A 13011-nucleotide genomic window follows, 5' to 3' on the forward strand; every position below is an offset into this window, starting at 1 on the left:
GGTAGATTGATATTTAACCCCATCATTTGTGATACTACTTCAGTATTTGGCAAAATCTGTTCATTATATCAATTAAAGATGCATTTAAGTGAAACAGTATAGAATGATAGCTCAGGTATTAAATTTGGCGATCTGTTCAAATGTACCCTCACTTTGGAACATCAGATTATAATTTTGGGTTCATCAATCTGGTAGGATTGTTATGGGGTTAAATGAAGGGAGATCCCTATGTAAAATGGTGAGAGTGCCTGAAAAAAGGCAGAATATAAATCTAGGAAATAAACAATAAACATGTACTATGAGAAATGATTTTAAAACCCTAAGAAACAAATCAAGTTTTCAGTAACTGGAGATAATTGGAAATTGTGTAGCTTCACAATTGAGGTTCCTCAGAGTTATTGCTGAAACTTTTTATATGTGGGGCTCAAAATATTTTTAAATAAGTTCAGAAAATCATACTATTTCCTTGATTTGATGGATTGTTTTAAACGGTATTATCCTTCCAAGTGGCTTATTTGTTTTGTTTTTTTAAACTGAACCTTTGAAAAAGTTATTTCAGTAGTATAGAATGAACATTGCCAACCTCAGTTTTTTTTAAAAAATGTTTAGTTTCTTAATAAATTATCATCTGATGCAAACGTTTGACAGACAGTAGGGATTGCTTTTGTATACATTGGGGATTCTTCAGAATTCAGCCATCATCAGGCTTCTGTATAGTGTTCATCTGTGAGTCAGGCTTTTACAGTGGTTTCAGATTTGAATTTGGGGCAGCCTATTGCTGTGCCAGAATGGTTTTTTCTTCATCCTGATTGGTTGAGAGTCTTGGTCTGTGTTTATTGGTCTTGGAGTTTGCTGTGTTCTGCTTGATTGGTGTTTCTAATATCTTCTGTCTATTTTGTGGCTTTTTTTTGTCTTGGTAGGCTGGCAACATTGTGTTCCTGTATTGAAGGCTTTTAGTGCAGGTTGGCTCCAAGTAAATGGATGGCTATCATTTGTTAGGAAGCTAGGTTTCATCTGGGTGCCTGGTTGGGGTGTGTTTGAGCTGGAGGTATCAGGAGGGATCTGTTTGTGCCCAGGTATTTGCCTGGCTTGTGGTGTGGAGATTTTTTTGTTTGTGAGTGCAGGCTTCCAAATGATTGACAGTCTGGTGGAATCATCTCTTCTGTTTATGCTTTCTGGTCTTTTTTCAATCTCTATGGCTTCTCTGATGATTCTGTGGCTGGGGTTTTCTATAGTGGCTAGGGTTTTGGTGCCATTGAAGTTGATTCTATGACCTGTGGCTTCCATGTGTTGGACTAGTGAGGAAGTGTGTTCCAGCTTTTTGACTGCATTTTTGTGTTCATCCAGGCGGGTACTTATTCTTCTATTGGTCTGTCCAATGTATGTGGCCGGGCATGATGCACAGGGGACTTTGTATATGCCTTGGTTTTCCAGGTCAATTTTATCTTTGGGGTTTCTGAGGATGGCTGCTATTTTTCTGTCTGTTTTGAAGGCAGTCTTGATGTGGTGTCTGTGTAGTATCTTACTAATTTTGTCTGTAGTGCCTCTTATGTAGGGCAGGACAGCTGTTCCATAGGTCTGTTCATCTTCTGGGTCTCTATTATGTCTCAGTGTGTTTTTGTGGATCAAGCCGGTGATTTTGCTTTTATGGAAGCCGTTGGCTGTCAGTACTTTGGTCAGGGTGCATAGTTCAGTCTTAATGTGTGTCTTGTCTGCCAGGCATTTGGTTCTAGTAATTAGTGTTTTAGCCACGGAGTTTATCTGTGCTGGGTGGTGGTGGGATTGGGCGTTGAGGTAGCGGTTGGTGTGTGTTTTCTTCTGGTATATGGTGTGTCCTAGTGTGCCATCTGTTTTTTTGTAGATTAGTACATCTAGGAATGGTAGTTGTTTGTTTGTTTCGTTTCCATGGTGAACTTGATTTTGGGGTGTGTGCTGTTTAGGTTTGTTAGGAAGTTGTTTAGGTTTTCTTTTCCATGGGGCCAAATCACGAATGTGTCATCGATGTATCTTAACCATAGTTTGGGTTTGTGGATGGCATTGGCCAGGGCTCTGGATTCGAATTCTTCCATGAACAGGTTTGCAATGACAGGTGACAGTGGTGATCCCATAGGGGCTCCTTCAATTTGTTTGTATCTTTGTCCTTTGTATATGAAATATGTGTTGGTTAAGCAGTGTTCTGTTAGTTCCATGAGGTGTTTAGCTGGTTGGTATTTATTTTTGATGATTTCCAGGGTCTCTTTTATCGGGACTTGAGTGAATAGTGAAACCACGTCGAAGCTTACAAGCAGATCTTCCTGCTCCACATGTAGGTCTTTGATCAATTCCAAGAAGTGGTATGAGTTTTGTACATGTGAAGCTGCTGTTTCAGCATGGGGCTGTAGCTGTTTAGCTAAGTGTTTAGCTAGGTTTTGTAGTGGTGCTCCTCTGGAGCTGACTATGGGTCTGAGAGGTATGCCTTCTTTGTGTATTTTTGGGAGGCCGTATAGTTTGGGGCATCTGGAAGATTTCTCTCTGGGTATGATCGTGTGTTGGATCTCTTTGCTTATGTGGCTGGTTATAATTTTCTTCTTGGTTAATTTTTCCAGATATGTGGTTGGGTCTGTGTTTATGGGTTTGTATGTGGAGTCTTGGAGTAGGTCTGTCAATTTTGTTTCATAGTCTTTTCTGTCCATTACTACAGTGGCATTCCCTTTATCTGCTGGGAGGATGATTATGCTGCTATCTCTTTTCAGGGTTTGTAGCGCTTTGATTTCATTTTTCTGTAAGTTGCTTTTGGGTGCTTTGCTTGTGCATAGGATGTTGGTAACTTGGTGTCTTAAGTTTCTTATGTGAATGAGACTTCATCGAAACGTTGCCTGGATACTTCCAATCTTACGCGGGAGAAAACCCGAATAACCAAAGATCCACATATATATGTGTGTGTGTGTGTGTGTGTGTGTGTGTGTGTGTATGTGTATATGTATATGTATATGTATATGTATATGTATGTATGTATATATATATGGATCTTTGGTTATTCGGGTTTTCTCCCGCGTAAGATTGGAAGTATCTAGGCAACGTTTCGATGAAGTCTCATTCACATACAAACACATACAAACCGCTATCTACACGCACTCTCCCACGAACAAAGCTGAATACCATGTATGTATGTTTGTATGTATGTATGTGTGTGTCTGTGTGTGTGTGTATTCTGAGGTTCTCGCAGGTATTTGTATGTGGATCTTTGGTTATTCGGGTTTTCTCCCGCGTAAGATTAGAAGTATCTAGGCAACGTTTCGATGAAGTCTCATTCATCATCTTCAGGCTTGTGTCTTCGGCTCTGTGCTTCTCAGAGTGAGGAGAAGCACAGAGCTGAAGACACAAGCCTGAAGATGATGAATGAGACTTCATTGAAACGTTGCCTAGATACTTCCAATCTTACGCGGGAGAAAACCCGAATAACCAAAGATCCACATATATATATATGTGTGTGTGTGTGTGTGTGTGTGTGTGTGTGTGTGTGGTATTCAGCTTTGCTCGGGTATTTTCCCACGTCATTGTAGTTGTGCTTTTAAAGTTGTAGCAACGTTTTGGCAGAATCTCATCTGCCATCATCAGGCTTCTGTATTGACGTGGGAAAATACCCAAGCAAAGCTGAATACCATACATGTAAGTACCCACGAAAACTTAAGTATGTGTGTGTATATATATATATATATATATATATATATATATATATATATATATATATATATATATATATTGCAGATCTTGCGTGTTGGGTCTTTTCCGTGTAAGATTGAGAGCATCTTGGCAACATTTCGACAAGGTCCCACTTGCCATCTACAGGCTGGTGCTTTCAGCTTCATGCTTGTGCTTTGCTCGCACAAGCACAAAGCCAAAAGCACCAGCCTGAAGATGGTGAGTGGGACCTCATCAAAATGTTGCCAAGATGCTCTCAATCTAACACGGAAAAAGACCCGAACACACCAAGACTTTTGAGTATATACTTTGAGTATAGTGTGCTACTAGAAAATGCAATCTGCAAATAATGTACTTTAGTGATAGTAAATTCTACAGGAGAAGGAATGGCAGCATCTAAGGGCAGCGTTAAAAGAGTGATCAGCCTAGAATCCCTACATAGCCACAAGAGGACTAAATCTAACCCACCTTGAATCTGTTAACCTTTATTTAACTCCAAGCAGTGCTGGGTGTTAGCTGAGAAGATTCCAATGCATACTGATGATTAGTAATAAATCAGTTTAATTGGAATTTGAAATGTGGTCCTAATCTTCTGTGCCAGACAAAAGTGATAGTTATGGGTTACGCCAACATTTAAAAGCTGTATTCATTCTGAAGTCGAGGAATGAAGGAAAACATGGTCATGCTATCAGTTCTGCTAAGAAGCCAACCATTTTTAATTCTTCTTGAACCATTAATATCGTTTTATGAACATAGCATTCCCATTTTTTCCATAGTGTGTTTAAAATTGTAAGTCTCAGTCAGAGGCTGGAATATAAGTCACTCATATAAGTCCCATTTGGAGGATGAAGAGTAGGCTAAACATGTTAATAGAAACGTTACTATTAATCATCTCATTAATAATCAGTTAATTAACCCAAATCATAATGGTTGGAACTGACAAGAACTGAAAATCAAGAACACTGGGGGGGGGGAGGAATCACAGACATCACTGCAGTAATGGAGGACAAGATCCTTCAAATGATAGCTAGCCCATTATCATTGCTTGTTCCCTGAATAGGCTAACACATATATTCTGGGGATATAGTAGGAGAAGCAATGGGGTTAATGTTAAGTGTGAAAGATTAAGTCCACAGGCAAAGACAATTAAACTGATTTATTGCTTATCATACCTACGCACAAGAGTTTTCTCAACTAATGGTTAACACATGCTTGGAGTAAAGGTCAACAGAATTGTGGTGTGACCTTGAGCCAGTCACTCTCAGCCCTAGGAAGAAGGCCAGGGCAAACCTCTTCCGAAATCTTACCAAGAAAACTGCAATCACCAGGAATCAACATAGATTCGGGGGAGGGGGGGACCCAAAGGCCCTGCCATTTTGTTTGGGGGCCTATAGAGAAGCACACAGCCATGGGGTTGGTTAGTGTTGTGAAGGGCGTCTCCCTGCCTTTAGTAGTTAACTTTTAATATTGAACTTTAACTATCTTTGCCTCTTATCTAAATTTTATATACGCTTTTTATATTGTAATATGTTAGTTGTACACCACCCAGAGTCTCCTGTGAGGGAGATGGGCAGTTTCTACTGTGAGGGAGATGGGCAGTTTCTAAATTCAATAGATAAATAAATAATGCTGATAGAGGCTGATTCTAGCGTAGTTAATTGGTAAGTCTGATTGTGGTACAGTTAGTAGCTTTTTCTCCCAAATGTGGGAATCCGAAGCAAAGTAAGACCATAATCAGCAACTGACAGCAGGTTGTCAAAGGGTGGCCTTTTCCAGATCTCTTAAGTTTTGAACCCAAAACTTTTGTATCAATGCTTTTCTTCTTGAGCAATATTCTGGGAAAGGGATTGCGTTATTGAAGAGATGAACAGCATGTAAATTTAATAAATAACTAAATAAATTTTGTTGTTGTATATAGTTGGAGATATATGGTTTGCATAGAGGAAGGAGAAAGGAGGATGATATTTGGGATGCAAACATATTCTTGGAAAACCTTGGGACATCCTTGGGTTAAAATACACTGCAGTGGCCACATTGTATGAAACTATACTCTGTGCCTTCATTGTTACACACACACACACACACACACACACACACACAGCGCCTACAACTGCACTTTAAGTCATATCAAAAGTAAAACTATTTTTTAAGAGTGCAATTATAGTCCTTTAATACCAGCTGAATGGCAAACAACTACTGGAGAAAGTTGCGGTAAAATTACCCAAGAGAGGCAGGGCTGGAATGTCAAAGTTCAAGTTCTGGCAGTTAGAAAATGTTTATATGGTTTTAGTATATTTAGTATGTTAATTATTAACTTCAATGCACATTCCTCTTTTTACCAAAAACTAGCATGAAAGTTGCAGTTCTGTCTCTTGTTAGATTGCTACTGAAATTCCTGTGGTTTAAAAAAGATTCGCCACATTGCATGAGGGCTGCACAAAAGAGGTTACCTATCTTTGTACGCTTCTTTTTGAATTATTTGCTACAATTGGTTTGCTGAGCTTTTCCATGCCTTGACATTGCTGTGGCCCAAAGCGGTAGCATAAGGCATTAAAATAGCTCTGTCAAAGAATTCAGTTATATTTTAGGTAAAAGAAAATCTCTTAAAAAAGAATGAAAAACACAAAAAAGACAAAGCTTTCTTGTAAATACTTGTGGTCAGAGAAATGTTGTATTTCAAGAGAGATTTGCTCAAACTGTAAAATAACACTTGAAAGTTTGTTCATAATTTTTGTTCAGGAAAGAAGCCAAATAAAGTTGCAATTTATTTTATTGCGTGCCATGATCATGTTTTCCCATTTAGCCATATTCTTAGTTTGTATGTTTATTTTAATTTGGGTTTGCAGGTCTTAATGAAGCTGCTGTTTTCCACTGTGAAGCTCATAACAAGAAAGGATTAGCAACATCATCTGAAGCCCGAATCTATATAAAGGGTCAGTCTTATGTGTGAGAATATCTTTATTGTTCTAAAATTTTGTTAATATGCATTCTGAAAAAAACAAGTTGTGTTTCTTACTAAGGTCCACTGCTCTTAACTATAGCTATTTCATAACGTACTCTATAAAGTACCTTTTAAATTAAATTCAAATCTTTAAATGTATCTTCCAATGTTTTCCACAAGGAAGGCATACATACGTATTTTCTACAAGAGTGGTTCTATAAAAGTGACTAATCTACTGAAAAAAATCTGTATTTTTAACTGCTTTGCATTTCCCAAAGGAATCTGGTCTACCTGAAAGATACAAGTCAGATTCCGGAAGTATGGAAAAATTCAGTAAATACTAGCAGTGGATTCATGAAATTGTTAAGATGGAAAATATTTTGTGGCTTAATTTATTCAGTGAATTAAGCCTAGACTAGCTTTTACTAAACTGTTGCCTTTCAGATATATTGGAAAAAGAAGGCATAACTGTCAAATAACTAACTGGAAAGCCTTACGTGTATGTTTGAAGTTTCAGGAATTTGTTACAGGTCCATTTGTTAGATTGGTTTTCCTAATTAGATTTTATTCTTCTTCAGTGCTGTATACAGTATTTCTGTGTGAGCCATACTAAAATTTCATCCAATATTCAGTGATAATATTAGGAACATGAATGGATACATAGACTTGGCTGGTTTAGAAAGATTCTGGAAATTAAATGAATTGATTTAGTGTAGCCTCTTCTAATACTATATACTACAACGGATGAGTTGGATCTCTAACTCCCAAAATTCCTAGCCAGCAGGCCTAGATGTTAAGAATTTTAAAGTCCTAAAATATGATTAGAGGGCGATAGATTGGAAAAGGCTAAGAAAGAGATTTTTCCAAATACAGTTAGTTGGCCAGCAGCAAACCTGGATGAAAGTAGATCATCCTGTCACAGTTCCTAGTTGCAATACTACATAGGAGAATGTTGCTTTTTTAAAATGCATTATTAAAATTCACTCTGGTTTGTTTGTTTCAGATTTTTTTTCAACAATAAATTAAACATCCCTTTTCCTCTTAGATCTTAAAGAAAATTAAGAATGAATATGACCTTATGATAAATTGTTCTTTTTGGCCATAGCAGTGTATAAAGTCTATTTTCGATGCAAATGTAGCATGCTATACTATATAAACCATTCATTTACACTGTTACTCCCAAAATCGTTCATCCTAATGTTTAAATGTATTTGTTATTTGTTTCTGGTTTATTTTGTACCACTACTATTATAAATCTGATAAAATTAGAAATACTTTTGGAAATATGAAATATACAGTAAATAAATAATAAAAATAATAAAAGATAAAATCATCAGAAAGTGTGAATGCAATAATGCTGATTACTGTGCAGATTTGTGCGGAAGCAAGTTCCATTTAATTTAATTGAACATAATAAAGAATAAGTTCCACTGAGTTAGCAGAATTTATGTTTGAGTAGAAATTATAATTTTGTACACCTGTTAGTCCCTTCTTCTTCTTCTTCTTCTTCTTCTTCTTCTTCTTCTTCTTCTTCTTCTTCTTCTTCTTCTTCCTCTTCCTCTTCCTCTTCCTCTTCCTCTTCCTCCTCTTCCCCTTCCCCTTCCTCCTCCTCCTCCTCCTCCTCCTTCTTGCCTGATGCAGCTCCCCAAATTCATGTCCTATAAATGCATTAGGACTTTGGCTATACTAGTTGGGAATTCTGGGACTATACCCTAACTACTAGTAATGCTTTATCTAGAGGATGCAACAAACTATTTGAACTCAGTAACTACCTGATAATTACCTCAGTAAGAGACTCATTACTTCAGTAAGAGACTATCATGTTTACCGATCCGATCGTGAAATCTGTAGAGGAGGTGGTGTTACTATCTTCTATAAAAAGTCCTTACATCTAAAAAACATCCAAGTTACCCAAGAGCTTGCTCTTCCTGAGACCATTATCTGTGAACTGACCTTAAATATCACATTTCGGTTCTTACTATGTTACAGAGCCCCTGATTATGACATCGAACATGTAAACAAGCTAAATACACGACTAACATGGGCAGCATCCTACCCACACACTTTTATCTTTCTTGGTGACTTCAGTCTACTCATATTAACTGGACCCTAAATGAATGTACAACTGAACCCATACATGCAACCTTCTACAATGCTGTAACAAATCTGGGACTGGAACAATTAGTAACGAACAATACTAGGCTTAACAACTGCCTCGATCTCATCTTCTGCAATAGTTTGAATTCAATTTACGGAATACAAATTAAAGAACCCTTTTCCAACAGTGACCACAACATGATTGACTTTTGTCTCAACATACGTCCACACAAAAATCATCACAACGACAAAATCCCCAATTATAATTTCAAAAAAGGCAGCTATGATCTTATAATCAACTATCTCTCTTCCCTTGATTGGCAATTTCTATTCACTGGATGCAATACTGTTGAAGACCATTACAACATATTCTTACTAGAAATCAAAAGAGCCATCAAACTATATGTACCAATAACAACTCCCAAAACCAGGAAAAACAGATTACCCATAACAATAAGGAAGCTTCAATCCAAAAAGAGATCACTTTGGCGAAAAAACAAATCTGGTCACGTTGTCAACTTCAAAAGCCGATACAAAAATCTATGCCACCAGATAAAAACTGAATGCACTAATTATCTCATTAAACAAGAGGAAAATCTTCTACGCACAAATTCCACCTGTGCTTTCTACAATTTTGTAAACAACAAACTAAAAGACTCAAGGTCCATCCCACCCCTGAAAGGACCTAATGGCAAAGACTGCAACGATGACACCATCAAAGCAAACCTCTTTAACACATTCTTTGGCTTAGTATTTGCAAACAGCAATGGATCAAGCCCAGTACTTCCTAGTCGAACCACAGACAACTACAATGATCTAATACATATCGATTTTACAGAAGACATTGTTGAAAAAGCATCGCGCAATCTAAAAACATCCCTATCTATTGAACCAGACAGAATATGTGCCTACTTCTTAAAAAAGCTATCCACTGCCATAGCTGAACCTCTAAGCATAATCTTTGAAAAATCTTTCAGGACCAGCTCCTTGCCAAAACTATGGTCACAAGCCATGGTCATCCCCATCTTCAAAAAGGGAGACCCCAGCCTAGTTGAAAATTACAGACCAATCTCCTTATGCTGCATCACCTGTAAAGTCATGGAATCAATTATTAACCAATCCATTATCCTCCACTTAGAGACAAACAACCTACTCTCTAATAAACAATTTGGTTTCAGAAAAAAACTATTCTGTAATCTGCAACTCTTACACTGCAAAAACATATGGACTACACAACTCAATCAGGGCAAAGCAATAGATGCAATCTACATCAACTTCTGTAAAGCCTTTGATTCAGTGGTACACGACAAACTACTACTAAAACTAAAACCTTATGGTATCTCTGGACACCTACATAACTGGATAGAAGCATTCCTGTCAAACAGACAACAAATGGTCAAAATTGGGAGCGTCCTATCAAATTCTGTACCTGTCAACAGTGGTGTCCCCCAAGGCAGAGTTTTAGGACCAACTCTCTTCATACACTATATAAATGACCTCTGTGATCATATTAAGAGCAACTGCGTTCTCTTCGCCAATGATGTAAACTATTCAACACCACAGACAATACTACTACCCTCCAAAAAGACCTTGATTATGTATCAGAATGGTCAATCAAATGGCAACTTCAAATCTCAACAAATAAATGTTCTGTCTTACATATTGGCAGAAAAAATCAGAAAATAAAATACAAGCTGAATAGTTGTTGAGGATCCAAACTTTGTCAAGGACCTTGGAGTACTCATCTCAAATGATCTAAGTGCTAGAGCCCACTGTAACTACATAGCCAAAAAGGCATTAAGAGTTGTTAATCTAATCCTACGTAGCTTCTTCTCTGGTAATATCACACTACTAACTAGAGCATACAAAACATTTGTTGGACCTATACTTGAATACAGCTCATCAGTCTGGAACCCATATTATGTATCTGATATTAACACAATTGAAAAAGTCCAGAAATATTTCACAAGAAGAGTTCTCCGCTCCTCTACTAATTACAGAATACCTTATGCCACCAGACTTGAAACTCTAGACCTAGAAAATCTAGAACTACGATGCCTCCAGTCCCATCTAAATATAATATATAAAATCATACATTGCAATGTCCTACCTGCAAATGAATACTTCAGCTTTAATCATAACAATACAAGAGCACACAGTAGATACAAACTCAAGATTAACTGCACTAAACTTGACTGCAGAAAATACGACTTCAGCAACAGAGTGGTCTATGTTTGGAATACTCTACCTGACTCTGTGGTTTCTTCCCCAAACCCTAAAAACTTCAACCTTAGACTGTCTACTCTTGACCTTATCCCCCTTCCTAAGAGGCCTGTAGGGGGCGTGCATAAGCGCACCAAACGTGCCTACTGTCCCTGTCCTATTGTGTTTTTTTTATTTTTCTTATAAGTATCTATCTCACGTATTCAAAACTATATTTATTCTTATACCTGTATTTTGTAAGCGATTGACAAATCAAATAAATACTAAATACATTCCATTATCTTTCGGTGCTTGCTTAGAAGGAGCCACTTTTAGCATGGAAAGAACAGTTCTCATGGTTTTACTTGTTAAAACTGGCTTATCTGGCCTTCTCAGGAAAAATAAATAAATCTCATAGGTTGAAATATGTTCATTAATAATATGTGACAGTGTAATGGTTAGGCTGGTGGACTCTCAATATACTTTATTTAATAAAGTTGATTAATTAAATGTATATATCAACATCTCACTGTCAAGCAACATATAGAAGTGATCTTAAGTTTGCAGTCCTATTCTGTTAATCAGAGGGAATTTTTTTTTTAATAAAGTTTTATTTGGGTTTTCACACACACAAAATACAAATAAAACGTCTTTTTTGAAAATAGCATGGTCCTGGGTTGAACTTCTTTATACAGACACAAACTCAATTTCATGCTCATTTTTGTGTTCTATTCCATATCTTACACTATTCTACATTTTCTATATAGTTTTTTCCCTCTTTTAATTTTCTCAATTTTATTTTGATTATCTCATCTCAATTCAAATCATTATATTTATACTTTTGTCTGTTCTTTTCAATTTCATATTATCTTTTCTCACTAAACAAATTTTCTCCTGTAGTTACTAATTGGAGTATGACACCTTTATATCTTTTAATTATATCCATTCAACTCTTATTTAAACTTCAATATATACCTTAAGGTTATGACCTTCAATATAATACATAATACATAACTTCCAACCGAATTCTGCTTGATACATTCTTATAATACACACTATATTCTTTAAAAAATATATATATATGTAATTATAAACCCTCATTCCATTCCAATTCAGTTCTATCATTAATAATCATTAAAGTTTTAACATCTTTAACATTTCTTTTCAATTAAATATCATACTTCCTTAAAAACACATATAATCTCCATAATTAATTTTTCCCTTATTTCTCTTCACATATGTTTTGTAAATAATTAAATATTCATTTTGTTACATTTATTTATTGACAAGCATTCTACTAAGTTACGATAACTATTTTATCAAACATTTTAATCATACATTGTTTCATATTTTCTGAAATTATTTCTATTTCTAATATAACAATACTATCTTATGTACCTTTGCAGAATCCCTTTTTCCATTAGATTTTCACCCATTATCTCTAAATAGGCCCTGTTTCTCTATATTTTGTTTCTGTCCTTTATAACTTCTTTTCCTTTCTTTCTTCCCTCTCTTCTTCTCCCTCCCCCTTTTACCCCCTTGTCTCTACTTCTAATTCTCTATTCTGCATTTTCCTCTTCTGTTGCTTTCTGATTTTATTTTTCACTTTATTCTTTTTGGGGGTTGTTTTTCCCAATCTTAAACTTTCCATTCTCTTTCCCCCCTTTCCTTTTTCCCCCCTATCTAAGATTACTTGTTCATTAAAGATGGCTTCTCTTTGTCCCAATCTTCTTGTTCTGCAGGCATTTCTTGTTGTTTCTCATAATTCCAAATCTCCATTTCTAAGAACTGAAATACGAAGCCAAAAGAACCTCTCCCTTCTTGTGCATCTTCTTTGTACTTTTTAAGTTCCACTTTCAGTTCTTCTAAAAGTGGAGCCATTTTAAACAGTTTTAAACAACCACCCGATTGATTTTAGTCATTCAAATGCAATAACCAAGAATCCAGAGATCACCAAATAATCCAAATAGTCCCAGGCTGTTTCTTCTTATTTATTTTTTCACTTTCTCTTCCTGGGGTTTTACTATTTTGTTGCGATGTTTCAGTTAAGTTGTATCTTTTGGAAGTCTTGTTGAGATTTTGCTGTAAGT

At 36.3% G+C, this 13011-nt stretch overlaps 1 protein-coding gene across 3 annotated transcripts in view; it reads left to right on the forward strand.

Annotated features, from left to right (window-relative positions):
- Window positions 1-13011, forward strand: part of MERTK (MER proto-oncogene, tyrosine kinase) — an 86772-nt gene that overhangs the window by 12960 nt on the left and 60801 nt on the right. For all 3 annotated transcript variants that reach the window (XM_087962075.1, XM_087962079.1, XM_087962084.1), the window contains exon 5: window positions 6528-6614. In XM_087962075.1, coding sequence (XP_087818201.1) covers window positions 6528-6614 — 87 coding nt within the window. The remainder of the gene's footprint in view (window positions 1-6527; window positions 6615-13011) is intronic.

This window comes from Notechis scutatus, chromosome 1, assembly GCF_049901735.1.
Source record: "Notechis scutatus isolate UNSWTSFEM ecotype Mainland chromosome 1, rNotScu1.2, whole genome shotgun sequence".
NCBI lineage: Eukaryota > Metazoa > Chordata > Lepidosauria > Squamata > Elapidae > Notechis > Notechis scutatus.